Genomic DNA, 16,408 nt, shown 5'->3' on the forward strand with positions numbered 1-16,408 from the left:
TACTTTGAAAGTGGGAGTTCCTTAAGGTTCCTTCTCATTCTGCATGGTCTACTGGAGCAATCTCACAAGTAATTGGGATCAACTTACAGCTTCAAACCTACTCTCACCATGCTAACAACTCACAAAATTGTATCTCCAATTCAAACCACTCTCCTAAGTTTTCGGCCTGTATCTGACACTTGTCACTACTTGGATATCTCAGAAATATAAATATGTCAAACAGAAGTTAGCTTTCTCACAACTGCCAACTGCTTACCTAAGATCTATTTCCTATTCCATCTAGGCTAACAGAATCTCTACTTGTTGGAGGTAGCAATGTGCCAACTGAAAATTCTTTCCTAGATTCCCTTGTAGCTAGTCTGGCCAGCGAGTGTGAGATGAGTTTCTAGGAAACTTCTCTTACCTGATTTAGGTATCACTCTTTTCTTCTACCACTTTGACCATACACGTGAGGCTAAAGGTGGAACACTTTGCAACTACATGGTGATAGGCATGATGTCTAACCCCAACACACGAAGGCTGGTTGGAGCAGAAGTGTATCTTACTGATGGCACACATCCTGGATTGCCTAACACCAGACTTATTATAATACAAAGATAGCCCTATTCATTGAGACCCCTATTAATCATCCTCTTGATAGCTATAGTCAAAAGACCCCTTAATTGGTACAACCAAAATTAATCTTTCCCTGTACTCCCAAGATTTGCTTCTCCAGGGTTCTCCATCTTAATGTAGCACCATCTGTCCTATTGCTAATACTAAAACCTGATTGTCCACTTAACAGGTCATTCTTTTCACCCACCAAATACTATCACCAAGTGCTGCCAATTTCATCTCCTAAACACATCTCATACCTACCTTTCTCACATCTATTTCCCTATTCTAAGCTACCATCACATTTCACCTCAGCCCTAAAACTTCAACTTTTGTCTTCCTCTAATCCATTCCCCACAGAGCAGTTTTAAAACCAAATCATGTCATTCCCCTTCTTACACAAGCCAAATACACTTTGAATAGTACAAAACTCTTAATGTGGCATGTAAGATCCTACATAAATATTTCCCAAACTGTGTTCAGAGGACCATCTACAGCAGAAACACCCAAGGTGCTTATTAAAAATGCAGGTGTTTAAGCCAATCTCCAAGATCGTGCCTTAGGACACACTTGGGGCACCTGGGTGATTCAGTGGGTTAAGCGTTTGAGACCTGATCTCAACTCAGGTCTTGATTTCAGGATCATGAGTTCAAGCCCCATGTTGGGCTCCACACCCAGCGTGGAGTCTACTTGAAAAATAATTTTAAAAAGTTAATAAAATTAAGACACACTAACAGCTGTAGTGTACATTGAGAGACAAGAAGGGCTATCCTACATTATGTGGTCTTATGTCTTAGACTCATCCAAGGCCAATCTCCATTCACACCTTGCCTCACTCTTCTCCCATCATTTTTGCTTTCTTTCACCATCTCCAAAGTGCTCCTTCCTGTCCCCGGGCCTTCAAGCCAGAGTATTTTATTAATCCTCACCCTTCCTCTAACTCATTCAAAATTTATCACCTTTCAGGGTAAATCAGCCATACCTATTTTATCAAAAAATGAAATCTTGTTATACTCTGCTGGAACTTTGTACATGTCTACCATTTATTGTATTTGTGTATTTCTTCAAGATATAAAATGTTATAGCTAACTATTCCCCCAGCATTCATCCCCCTCTTTCTCAGAGGGAAGTTTTACTGAAGACTGGTGTGCATGTTCTTATACTTTAACTACATTGTATGTTTATCTCACAAAGTCTGTTACAGGTGTATAAATACTTGGTATATGCCATTTCACCTCCTTTATAAGTTAAAATGAACTAGATCTACATGCATCTGTATGAACAAATCACTTATCACCATTTTTGCTATTTTATTAACTATTCAGTATCTACATCCCCACTAGATTGCAAACATCAAGGGCTTGATCAGACTCATTCACTACCTGCATATCCTAAGTACTTTGCAGTTTCTGGCATGGAACAGGCAAGGAACAAATACATATTGGTTAAATGAAGAAGTAATTAGCGAATGAACAATAAACAGGATAAGGCTAAAGCTAATTTATATAAAACCAGAACTACTCTGTCAAATTAAATTGGCTAAATAACTTAAACTGTGTGTATGTGTAAACAAAAACTAGTGAAATATTGAGGGATAACTGGTTCTTGGTAGAAAAAAATAATCTGAACAGTTATACATTTGCATTTATATATTGGGATCTAATCTTACACACTGGTAGGGGATTTATATGCAATACCAGGAATGAAGAGCAGAAAACACACACAAGAGAAAAACAAAATTCTTGTATTTAGAATGGATGAAAAATTGTTTCATAACAATATTTGGAAACCTAGAAATCAAGACTCAGAAGAGTCCTGGTCACTTTCTTATAGCAACTTTAGTGGAAAAACAACTTCACTGAAAGAATGAACTATTTGTTCATCTTGTACCCTACTACATTATTATAAAAACAATAATGGAAGAACAATTTAATTGGAAAATGGGAACACTTACTACCAGCTCTCCTGAGTAAGGGTATTAGGATAGGTGGAAGTTATTTTTTAGATATACTTTTAACAGCAGAATTGTGTTTCATAGTCCAGTACACATATTTTGGGGGAATCTGCTTATATCTAACATTATCATTAAAATCATATATACAAGAACAAGTATAAATGACTGTGGATGAGAATACAAAATTTGTTTTTCATCATTGAATCATTCTGGTTGGTTTCCAAAAAAATTTTTTTACCCTAAAAACAAGCGCAGATGTGAAGAAAGATACATTAATTTTTGGATAATAAAGTTGCAGATCATAGAATTCTTATATATAAATAAGGTTAGTGAAAACCCCTACAATTGAACCCTGTGGAAGGCTTTATGGAATCAGGGTTTTTAAATGTTTTGGTAAGCTGAGGTTAGCTGATAGGCATTTAGAGGAAATACACAAAAGGATTTAAAAGTGCATCTTTAAAATTAAGTTTTAAAGAGTTAGAATAAACATCGGCTTTTAGTGCTAGTGTACTGATTTATATTTAATGCTAGGAATATACAATAGGGAAACCTTTTAAGTAGTGCAAAAGACTTATAAGAGCTAAGCTAAAAATTACTTCACTGATATTTAGGGCTGACTTGTTATCTTCTATAGTCAAGTAATATTGGAGTTAATTTTCCCATTTATATCAACACTTTTTTTTAAGACTTTTTAAAAAAAGTTTATTTATTCATTTTGGTAGAGACAGAGACAGCACAGGTAGGGGAGGGACAGAAAGAGAGAGGGAGAGAGAGAATCCAAACCAGGCTCCATGCTGCCAGCGCAGAGCCTGATGCAGGGTTCGAACTCGCAAAACCATAAGATCATGACCTGAGCCGAAACCAGAGTCAGATGCTTGACTGAGCCACCCAAGTGCCCCAAGACATTTTAGACATAAATGTGCTGTCTGCCAAAAAACCCCTAATAGTTTCCCAACATATTTAATTCTTAGTAAAAGGATCTCTGGGGAGAGGAACTTTTCTCTGAGCGAAATAATTACATGCACATATGAAAATTGTAGGACACTGGTGGTATGTGATGGAGACATTGCCTTATATAAGGTATAGGAAATTCAAAGTATCACAGGATAACCTTATTTAATATGAAATTTCCCCTTTTGGTCTATCAAGACACTCTGAAATTGTATTGTCCTTAAATTTCCATGGAGTATCTTGATTTTATTAACAAGGAGACATAAGTGGCTCTGCTTACATTTTGCAATGGGAAATAATATAGTCTATGGTCAAGACAATGAGCTCTGGAACCAAAACTGCCTGGGTGTAAATCCTGGTTCTATATAGGATCTAATTCTGTGACCTTAGTGAATTTACAAGACCTATATAAATCTACAGAGGTAGTAATACCTACTTCATAGACTTCAGGGGGATTAAAAAATTCTCAAAACATTCACGGATGGTTAACCCATAGTAAGTCACAGTGAGTGCTAAAAGTCATGCTATTCAAATTCTGATGTTATCAGGTTTCTGCTGATGGTGTATTGGACATGCACTGTTGCTAGAGTTGACTGAAATTATGGACACTGAAAGCAAACTACAGAAAATCACAGGATCCTCTAGGTTAGGAAACTGGACGGCCTTAGCAAACTGAGATTACCTCAATTTTGGCCTATACCTTTGAAGACTGATCACTGTATATTTAGCGATTAGCCTACACACTGCAAAGTCTCTTGTGATAAGGGATTGAGAAAGAAACTCTAGACTTCCAAGGTCTTTGGGCACAGGCAGCAGGCATAGATGAAAGACATTCTTTTTAAAATTACTGCCAATTTTAGGTAAAAATGGTCACTTCAAACCTATGATTAAGAATGTTTACAGATTAACCATTACTATCCTATGTCAGAATGAGTAAGAGTGGCACATCTTCCTGAAATCAATTTTACTCCAATTCTGGAGAAGATAAAAGGTTAGTCACAGACCTTATAAATACTACGTTAAAAAAAAAAATTAAAACAGGTGAAACAGAACAAAATTTGTATGAATTTTTAAGGTAGAAAACAAGCCTCAGAAGTTCATGCCTTATGGTATACCACGTTACCTATCCAGATCCTATACCCAACTGCCCAGCATTCACTGATCCTATTTAAGTCCCAAAAGCACTAAGTAAACCACAGTTTCACTCTATTAAGAACTTTTGCAGAAGATCCCAAATTCTTAACTAAAACCAAAATCTAAAATTCACAATGGCAGCGAATGGGAATTTTTGCAAAACAAAAACTACAAAACACACTATGCAAACATAGCAACAGCCCTCTCTCCAGAGCCCCTAAATATAAGGTAAATGCACTAATACATGAGACCATTACATAACAAAGCCCAACATGTAAGGGATACCAAATCAACAGCAGTGCTGATTCTGTGGCAGACATATATGGTGGATGTAAAATAAAATTGGCACAACAGAGACAAAATAAAAATTAAAGCTTCTCAAGTTTTTATTACTTGGCTAAAAAACACAGCAAACTAGTTTTCTTTCTCTGTTTCTCCTTCAGGTGAAAAAAAAAACATACATACTCTAAGTTTTGTTGTAATAGCATGTTTTAGCTGAAACACTTCACAAATGGGTAAATAGAAAGTTAAATTCTACTTCCCACCTCCTTAAAACCATTCTCTAAAACTTCTCTTTCAGGTAAAAAGAAGAGACATTAAGGCAGGAATATTTTATTGGTATGATTAAAAAGGGTTAATACTATTAGTCACCAGAGAATTTTAACAAAATCACTTGTTCTGTAATTTCATCAAGAGATGTTAATAAAGTTTCATTGTGTAAAAAACGTAGCATTCATTTTAATTCAAAGTAGAAACAATATTATTTAATTCATTCCTTTATTTATATTATAACTCTTGTGCAGACCTAGACCCACAGACACATGTATTCAAAGCTGAAGGTAAAATAATGATTAACAATAAACTTATTATAATGAAAAAAGTCTGAATTAACACTTATGTTTTTTTAACTTTTTAAAGAAAATAACTCTAGAATGGTAAATGTCAACAATATTAAGACTTGGAAATGAACATATCAGCAATACAAAGGCTTGAAAATGAAAACACATTTTATGAGTAACTTTCATATATTTTTTAAGTTACCTCATTTTCAGCCAAAAATGAGTTATTATTGGAAAAGTTGGAAAAAGAAAGAATACTTGAAATTAACATAGTCTGAATTTTTCAATTAGGATCTTTAATCATGAGTGACTGTGAGAAAGAACAAAACAACAAAGTATGGATGGAGTCAATAATTTATACCATGGTTTTACACAACACAATTAATCTCATCTAATGAAACAAAGTCAAGACAAGTATTATATTATCCCCTCAAAGGATAATCTGTAATTGTTCCTTAGTGATGATTTGTGAAAGGCACATACAAAATAATGAAAACTAGTAATTATAAAGAAAAGATGAACAAAAGGCTGAAGATTTCAATTTGAATTTTACAATGGAATGATCCAAATGTGAATAGTTATACTAGCATAATTGATGCTAATATTTCAGCATCATTCTAATTTTAATAAGTACAATGTGAAAACAGAGTTTATACTGAGTAAGAGCCAGTATCCTAAAGTTCAGCTTCTCATCTATATAAACTTATGGGGAAAAGAGCTATATAATAGGCAAGCTTAAATTTTGAGAAGAAACCCGTACTGTTTTTTTGGAATAACAATATTTAAGTTGTAACATTTCTAAGTCAACAAAGGCGTTTAAAAAGTAACACTTCTCAAGAACAGCAATATAAATTTCCTTCATAAATAAAAAATAAATCCCAGAACTATGAAATGGAGATTGGTACTAAGGACAACATACATGATAGAGTAATAAACTCTTGTTCTGAAGCCACCTAGAGATCCAAATATGCAAAATAAAAACAAAGGAAGGTAGATATTTTGCATAGTATATGCTGGGAAAAGCTGACTTGAAAAAAAATTTTTTTTCTTTTAGAAAACATTTCTTTAGAAGTCCAATAGCCTTTTGTTTTTTTAACCTTTTTACTTTCAATATTTAACCTAACTCCAAAGGAATTTATTTTAAAAGCAAATGGCGCAACATTTATTTTTCCAGTCACATTTTTCCTATACTTTCTTTCAAAGGTTCCAGGACAATTTCTTATTTTTAGAACTACTGTATAATTGTAGCATTCACTTCTTAATTTTTCCAGTCTTTATAAGTTGTGGCATAAGACTCTTTACTAGAGAAATACAATAAAGTAGTTTTTACTAAACATTGATGTAACAATGTTTGCCAAATAACTTAAGAGTTGTATTAACTACTGACAATTATGCTTTTCATCACAAATAACCAACAAACAAAAGATGTAACAAAACACACAATAGAACAATTCCATCAAAAAAGAGAAAAAAATATTGTACATGTGTTAACTGAGGAAGCAAGGTGGTAAGAAACCTGGAAAGGAGGTTGGCTGAAGCGGGAGTTTGCACCACATAAACTCTAAGAATAGCTTTCAATCTCAATTATGGGATTCTAATAAATTATAAGATTATGGTAAATGAAAGAACAAAGACCTAGAAAGGTTGAGCTATGTTTTAAAAATAAAACAAATTCTTTAGCTGTTTACAGAATATGAACTAAAATCGTGAGGGTTCCAAGTGGAACTGACCAGAGAGATTTTCATTATATAAACAAAAATTGCCAGACGTGTAATATGGAAACAAATCTAAAACTATTTCAGGTAAGAACACTTCCTTTTAAAAGCTAAGCCTTCTGGGGCGCCTGCTTGGGTGGCTCGGTGGGTTAAGCATCCAACTTCGGCTCAGGTCATGATCTCGAGGTGAGTTCCGGGAGTTTGAGCACCTCATTGGGCTCTCTGCTCTGAGCACAGAGCCCACTTCAGATCCTAGATCTCCCTCTCTCTCTGCCCCTCCCCTGCTCACGTGCACACGTGTGCTTCTCTCAAAAATAAACATTAAAAAAAATAAAACCTAGGCCTTCCAGATAGATAATTTCAATCATCTGAGGTATTTCAGCAAGGTAAATACTTAATGAAAAAAATCATTATTTTTAATAATACTATGTCCAGAAGACTCATGTCCTCAGGTATTAAAATTTGGCTTAAGGGGCGCCTGGATGGCGCAGTCGGTTAAGCGTCCAACTTCAGCCAGGTCACGATCTCACGGTCCGTGAGTTCGAGCCCCGCGTCAGGCTCTGGGCTGATGGCTCGGAGCCTGGAGCCTGTTTCCGATTCTGTGTCTCCCTCTCTCTCTGCCCCTCCCCCGTTCATGCTCTGTCTCTCTCTGTCCCAAAAATAAATAAAAAACGTTGAAAAAAAAAATTAAAATAAATAAATAAATAAATAAAATTTGGCTTAAGAATAAATATACCATGGGGTGCCTGGGTGGCTCAGGGGGTTAAGTGTCCCACTTCTGATTTCAGCTCAGGTCATACATACATAATCTCACGGTTTGTGAGATCAAGCCCTTTGTCTGGCTCGGATTCTCTCTCTCTGACCCTCCTCTGCTCACGCTCTCTCTGAAAATACATATAAATAAATTAAATAAATAAATAAATAAGCAAGCCAAGTTGTTCTTCATCGAGATTTAACTAAAGTATTTCTGATAGTAACTGAGATTTAGAGTTCAAGGTCTAACAATGGTGTTATGAGATCAACTGCCCAAAAGTGTCATCTCATTCCTCTTTCCTAGGAGTCTGTATCCTGAGGCTCATCACAGCATTTGGCACCAAGAATCATAACTTTTTTAAGTTTACTTAATACATAACAGTTCTCAATAAAAAAGATTTGGAATTTACCAAAAACTACCACAGACACCACCAAAAAAAAGTAATGCACTCAAATGCTAATTTACATCTTATTCATTTCAGTTAAAGGTGAATGTAATTGACTGGAAAGCCATAATAAAAATTTAATCAACATAGGCTTTACACATTTTGCACATCTTAAAAGTCTCTACAGGTGCAACGTATAAAAATCACTAAAGTGGATCTATAATCTACAAAACATATGGTAAACTAAAAGTCAACCTTAAAATTAATAACCTTTCATATATCAAAATATAAAATAATAAAGAACATTTTAAAACCACAGTACAAGAGAATCATTTCATTAAAAATAACGATTTATGATCAGTCTAAACATCTAAAAAATAAGTACCTTTTCTATTACTATTTAAGAAGTTAAGGAGTCTAAAAAACATCAAGTTTGCCAAATGTTTTATGTTGGATAACTTTTGTTCTAGATGCTTATAATTTAGTTTTAAAAACTAAACTAAAACAGACTATAACTCTAAATTTCTTCAAGTCTGTGTGGTATTCACTTCAATAAACTACTTTGGCAGGAGAAGGGAGAAGAAGGATAAGAGAACGTCTCCTAGTCCAACTAAATTCCTTCCATTTCTATGTAGTGTAAGAAACAAATGTTTTAAGTATGTTATAATTTGAGATAAAAGAAAAAAGTAGTCGAACTTGATACACTTGAATATATCTTCCTGTTTATTTTCGCCTTTTTTAAAATGTTTATTTTTGAGAGAAAGTGAGACAGAGCATGAACGGGGGAGGCGCAGAGAGAGAGGGAGACACAGAATCTGAAGCAGGCTCCAGGATCTGAGCTGTTAGCACAGAGCCGGACGTGGGGCTTGAACCCATGGGCTGTGAGATCATGACCTGTGCCAAAGTCAGACACTTAACCAACTGAGCCACCCAGGCGGTGGCTGTATCTCTAATGTTTGGTTTTGGTGTTATCATACAATGTAAATACTGCATTTAATATAAAGCAGTAAAGGAATTGAGCAGAAATTATGTTACTTTTTTCTTTAAATTACATTCTAGCATTTTCAAGATTGGTTAAAAACCAAAATTTCCACAAAATGAATAGTAAAACACATTCTTAATAATTATGTACAATTTTTGGAATAAAACTATTCCATAAACTGTTCAAAATGAGAAGTACATTATTTAAGTTGAATATAATCCTCCCATTTAATAAACTTTGGAGACTGCTTTAAAGTCAATTTCCATATGAAATTTGATATTCTTGCTTTCCCTTTTATGAAGTTCTCCAATATTGTTACTCTCTTACCCTGACAGTGCAGGTAGTGAATGGGCACAACAAAAGAAACCACAAATCTTCAGAGTCAAACTGAGTAAGTAAAACATGTTATATTTTATAAATTCTGGGACAGCAAAAATGTCTATCTGGATAGACAGATATACTCACAAACACATATGTATATAACACACACATGTATATAAATTATCAGGGTATAGACTGACATATCAGTATACATCAGTGTTTCTTCTCACATACATACATGCCTACAAAACTTGACACTGTCAGGCCAAGACGACCAAGCTGAGCCACCTCTCCCTTTGCTTCAAATGGATTAAAAGCAAAAAAAAATCCAAGTGTGTCTTTAAAAGTAAGCAATCATAAATCAATTACATACTGAATATATCATGACACATGAACTTATTTCCTAGTCCCAAAAGAACTTTATAAAAAAAAAAAATCCCATTTAGATAAATACAAAATCCTATAAAAAATGGTATTTCCCCTTCAAATAGTTTTAAAAGTCTACAATATATTTGGGACGACTTCTCTGGATACAAATGATGTATCTGATCAAACAGTAAAATTTAAACTTAAAGTAAAGCTGACCTTAAACAATGTGGGAGGGCTTAGGAATACTGGCCCCCATGTGGTTGAAAATCTGCATAGAACTTTTGACTCCCCCCCAAATTTAACTACTAATAACTGATGCTGACGAGAAGCCTTACCAAGAACATAAACAGTTCAGTAAAACATTTTGTATGTTACATAGTAAGCTGGAGAAAAGAAAATGTTATTAAGAAAATCATAAGGAAGATAAAATAAATTATAGTACTGTACTATAATTTACTAAGTTACATAAGTGGAGCCATGCAGTTCAAACCTGTGTTAGGAGTCAACTGTACTGTTTATGTCTGACAATGCATGGAGCCTCATTAGACTTTGGACTATGCTGTGGAAATATAAAGTTCCTTCTGAAGACTAAATTCCTTAAAAAGTAAATAAGGTGAATTTCTGTAGTATACTTATTCCATTTAATATAAATTCTACTGTGATTCACAATTCTAAAGTAATATTACGATACTCTTCATCTGATTCAGCAATGTTTTCCTACCCTACACAACGTATAAAACAGTGACACAGTGAGTAACACCAGCGATACTCTTCCTCAGAAAGCTGAACCAGGAAACCAGCAAATAGGGTAGATTTTTTTCTTTTTTAAGTTGTTAAATGTACTCTCCCTCAAAAAGCCCACCGACTCTATACTTTGTTAAAAAAAAAAAAAAATCAAATGAAGCCCTTTGGAGAGTATTTCTAGTATGTCTTCACAATAGCCTCAGAAGTAAAAATCTAAAGCATTTTAATAGTATCTTCATAAAGATTTACTATTTTGAAGTTAAAATTCCAACTATTTGTTGTACTTAAAATGCTAGAGTTGCTTTCATAAAAAAAAAAAAACAATAAAATCAGCTTAAAATAAATTTATTGTACAATACAAAAAGGCATACTGGAAAATAAAAGGTACATTATTAAATATACAAAGCAAATAAAAGAAAGCTAAATAACACAAATGTTTTAATCCAAACACTAAGATAAAATGCACAACATTTATGCTAAAAATAAAGTATTTCAGGAAGGATATGCATTTCAAACGAAATGTTAATAATGAAAAAAAAAGAAAAACAAATGTGCTAACTTCTAAATGCTTGAATATCAAGAATCAGTAATGGCATGAAACATTAAATCCACAATACTGGGTACTTTTCAAGAACTTTATTTGAAAAGGTATTAAAAATACTGAAGGAGTCAATTTAAAGAATGTTCTTAAATCTGGCAAAGATTTTCTTTTTTTTTTAAAGTAAAGTTTAGGGGCCTATTCACAGTATCTTCCCTCTTCTTCCATTTATATACCTTCCTACAAAAATTTCTGGATGCTCATCCTTAATAAGATTAGCTACAATACAGTCAGCTACAAATTAACAACATAATTTTGAAATCTATACATAGGACACAATAGGAAAAATTGAATTTTCATTTTATAAAGTAAAACCAATCTCCAAATGAAATAGTAAAACATAACAATTTAGAGCACAGGGAAAAAAATAAAGCCTTTTTTTCCAATCTATCAATTAAGACATTCAGTTCCCCAAACTGCAAATGGCTTTGGTGGAACTAATAATACAAATGATACTGTTTAAAGTTGTTTCAGAGGTGAGGCTTTCAAAAAAAACCACTCCCCCCTACCATCCGCCCCCGTAAATGGCCAAAGTAGAAGTATCCACTTAGATTTGCATTTGTGCATTAGAGAAATATTTAAGTAACAATAAACTCCTTGGTAAATCTTCCAAAACGTAACACATAATTATTTAAATATATAAGTTAGCCCAAAAAGCTTTTGACCAACACCTTTGGAAGGGAACTTCTTTTTCTAATATCACAGTTCCCAAGCTTGAGACATCATTTGATCAGGTTTTCTGTATCTATAATTGCGCTAGTATCGAAATTACTCAGTGAGATCTTTTTTACTAGAGTTACTTTTACAGATGTGACCTACCACATATGCCATGACACTAAAAAACTACCAAGTCTCCTTCTAGACCCCAGACCCCGCCTCTGCCCCTCCAAAATCTACAACTTTAAAAATGAATAAAACGAAACAAAACAAAAAACACCTTGTGGCTATGGGGAATTGTGGGGAAAACTGAAGAGTTATTTGGAAGAAGGAAGAAGTGTGAATAGGTCCTACAGAATTTTACAATCACTTTGCCAAGACAGACTTTAAACATTGTAAATTATCCAAAATAGTCCTTCTTTTAAAAACAAGTTTTGATTCTCAATATTGCATTTTTATAACCAAACAAAAGGATTCAGATCTAACACATTTTAGTAGCATACTTACTACTATCAGACTGAATTCATTTCCTAAGTACTCTAAAATTAGAGTTCAAATAAAACAAACTCTATGAGATGTTATTATAATTTATCATAAAAGATTCATTAGCATTTGTGGAATTATTACGATAATAAAAATATTAAAAACTAAAACCCAAGATTCACCATTCACACTTAAATATAACATAGAAAAAGTAACGTGAATAATACGAAAATAAAATTGTTCAGGTAAACATTTCACTTGAAGACACTCACTGTTGCTCCTTCTGAGTAACCATTATAGCTTTTTAACAGTGAAATATGTCATTATCCTACTTCTGAAATTCTTTGGCTGGAATGTTTTAGTAACATAAGACACTCCTGTACATGACAATTTTGACAGAACACAGAGAAGTTGCAAAGTAAAAAAGCAAAGACATGATTTATATTTTAAAGTGTTTGATAAAATTTAAAATGAATTTTTAAAATTTAAAGCAAATTTATCACTAAAAATGGCATAAAATATAAACTTAAGCTGATTTTATAATCTATCACTGTATTAAGTAATTTGGGATTCATTAATTTTGCCTTTTCATTGTATTTAGGATAGAGATGACTTTCTATTGCCCCTACAGACATCATGTCAGTTTTAAAACTGGGAAAGAAAAAACAAAATGCAATGAAACTTATGAGTTCAATGTGTGGGTTTTAGAACCAAAAATGACATTTCTGTTACCATTTTAAAATGGAGATTAAGTTAAAATTTTAATTACACCATGAAAAAATTTAAAGGAATTTTTTCCTTTTTGCGTCTTTAAAAATAAAGCAAATTTGCTTTACTTATGTATAAATACTTTTTTAAAGACCAACAAATCCACTTTTTAATCTATTATCTTTATACAAAGATTAAAAGGAAAAAAAAGCTTTATGGCTCCAGCACCCAAGGTTGAAAACACAAAAAACTCAAATAAATATTTATAGTATGCAAAAAAGCTAAAGATGGTTGAAAGAGTAAATGAAGAACATTCTGAAACTAGAACCCATTTCTTTAGCTTTTCTCTCCCAGACTTTCCATTCTATATACTACAGTTGTAGAGATGTCCTCATTTGACTCAGGTGACACTTTTTTCCATACTGTCTCTTTTAAAGCAAGTTCTTGTTGGAGACTTTCATAGTCCAATGGTCCAAAGGAATGCTAGTTGTTCAAGCAACATACATAATTTATTAGTGCACTTGAGTGAAGAAAGGTCCAAGCTATAAAACGGTATTTTTCAATGAATGTTATTAAGATCTGTTAACATTTTCACCCACCACCATTTGATGTTTTGTTCCATGTTACTCATGTTGACACCCATGGCAGTTTCTATTCTGTTAGCTTTGCATAATTCTCACATATTATAAGTTATTTGATTGGAACTAACAATAGGAAAATTTACTTAGTATGCATTAAAAATATTTTCTACTTATAAGTGCTTCATATCAGCTTCAAGTCTAATTAGGTATTTACTATAAACATTTTCTAGATGGGATGCAAAGGAATTTAATTAAAATTCAAAACAAGTCCTTGGTCCAGTGAACAACTATGAAGACAAAAAATCTTGTTCCTGAAATTTAAGTCCTGACTCTTAAATATTAGCACTAAGAGAAGTATGTATGTGCAATAATATGAAGCCAAACAATGATAATAAACAAGTATTACTTTAAGAGTATCAAGAACTCTGCATTAAACACTTTTTATAAAAAAATTATTCATCTATAGTGGCCAATAAAAATCATGAGGCTTTGTAAGGTCTTTCACTAATACTATAATCCCTTTCCTATTTACATATCCATCCATGCCAAAATAAACTTCAAGACTACTACTGACAAATGATTAAGAGTAAAACAAGGCTTTCTTTTTACAGCATGTAGCACTTTCCAAAGTGTTTTTTTGAACAGAATCAGTTCTTCTTTTTTTTTTTTAACAGAATCAATTCTTTAAAATATTGCTTAAAATAGCAGAAAAATGGGTGGGTAGGTGGAAAACCTTGCTGCCAGGTTAACCAGTTTAAATTTAAATAAAACAGCAATAATTATTATTTATATACTCCTGAGTCCAGGATGAAAATGTCAATAACTTATGTATACTCAATTCGTGATTAGCAAATATATGAGGACACTAACAAACTAAGTTCTATTCAAACAGGTGAATATCATTTTCTTTCTTTTAGAAAAATATTACATAATAATCTAAATATGAATTTTGCTTACCCTTTGATCACCACCTTCTCTTCGAGGATCAAGTTTTTTTGCAAAGTGTCTCAAATTATCATAGTTATGGAAATTACAGAGAGAAACAAGATCCTGTAAATAAACAGGACAGGAATAAGAAACTGGCTATTCACTGGCTATTTTTTTCATATTGCAACAAATCACACTAATATTGTCCAACTTAACTTACTATCTCATGGAAAATACCACTGCAAAAAGCAGCATGTATCACGAAGAGAACCAAAATCAGAATGAGAACATGGATAAAATCAGAATGAGAACATGGAGTAAGCATTGAGAACAATGCTTACTAGCTAGGGCTTACTAGCTAGGGCTAAACCACTCAAATTGTTTCTTTCATTTCCTATAAAATGGGCCTTTAGTAACAGGTCATATGAAAGAACTATTCTAGCAAATAACCATAAAGCACCACAAAAATATGAACAAACATTCTGGTCACAATCTATTATAATCCATAAGCATCCAATGTCATTCTATAGCTTTTGCAAAATATAAAAAACTGAAAAATAAATAATTTTAACTGAGAAAGTTTGCAGAAAAATTATAGTACTTAATACAGAGTCTACAAAGTAGTAAATTGCACATAAAACTGGAAGCTGAAATATTAGCAAGACTTGGGTAACTATATAAAATACTGAACTAATCTAGAAACAATTTTATTTTGTAGTGCTTATGTCCTCAAAAAAAAAAAAAAAAAGACTTTTCAAGATAGTTTATGGATAAAGATATTCAAACATACAGATTAATGATGATATAATAAACAATAATAATCTTAATTTATGTTGGGATTTAAATTTAAACCTTTCCAAGTTTAATAACTTTTGTTGAGGTTTTTTGGAAACTGAAAACTATATACAACCATGACAATTAAAATATCAGCATCAAACAAATGTAATTTCCTATGGGCATGAGTATTATGGGAGCTGATAGAAGCAATTTAAAGATCCTTTATAAGTACTGCCATGGCTAGCCTAGTAACTTGCAGACAGGTAGGCAGAATGCCAACAATCAATAAACTACTGAAATGATTCAAAAATCAGAATCACTGGATGGTTCCACTTACATGATTATCATACAACATCCACTCATGATAAAAACCCTCAACAAAGCAGGTTTAGAGGGAACATACCTCAACATAATAAAAGCCATAATATGAAAAATCCACAGCTAACATCATACTCAATGGGGAAAAACTTCAGAGCTTTTCCCCTAAGGTCAGGAACAAGATGTCCACTCTCACCACTTATAATTCAAAATAGTACTGAAGTCCTAGCTACAGCAATCAAACAACAAAAGAAATAAAAGCCTTTCAAATTGGTAAGAAAGAAGTAACACTTTCACTATCTGCAGATGACATGTTACTCTATACAGGAAAACCCTAAAGACGACACCAAAAAACTACTTGAACTGATAAATGAATTCAGTAAAGTCACAATAAAAAATCAATACACAGAAATCCACTGCATTTAATGAAACTAATAATGAAACCCCAGACAGAAATTAAGAAAAAAATCCTTTACAACTGCACCAAAAATAATAAAATACCTAAGAATAAACTTAACCAAAGAGGTGAAAGATATGTACTCTGAAACACTGACGAAAGAAATTGAAGGTAACACAAAGAAATGGAAAGATATTCCATGCTCATGGATTATAAGAAC

At 32.9% G+C, this 16,408-nt stretch overlaps 1 protein-coding gene across 4 annotated transcripts in view; it reads right to left on the reverse strand.

Annotated features, from left to right (window-relative positions):
• GLS (glutaminase) overlaps positions 1-16,408 on the reverse strand; it is an 83,740-nt gene that overhangs the window by 17,387 nt on the left and 49,945 nt on the right. For 2 of the 4 annotated variants that reach the window (XM_058711040.1, XM_058711065.1), the window contains one exon: positions 14,727-14,819. In XM_058711040.1, the coding sequence (XP_058567023.1) occupies positions 14,727-14,819 (93 nt within the window). Of the gene's footprint in view, positions 1-11,071; positions 13,731-14,726; positions 14,820-16,408 lie in introns of those variants that run through there. The other 2 variants (XM_058711050.1, XM_058711056.1) reach the window with 2 other exon arrangements.

This window comes from Neofelis nebulosa, chromosome 2 (genome assembly GCF_028018385.1).
Source record: "Neofelis nebulosa isolate mNeoNeb1 chromosome 2, mNeoNeb1.pri, whole genome shotgun sequence".
Lineage (NCBI taxonomy): Eukaryota > Metazoa > Chordata > Mammalia > Carnivora > Felidae > Neofelis > Neofelis nebulosa.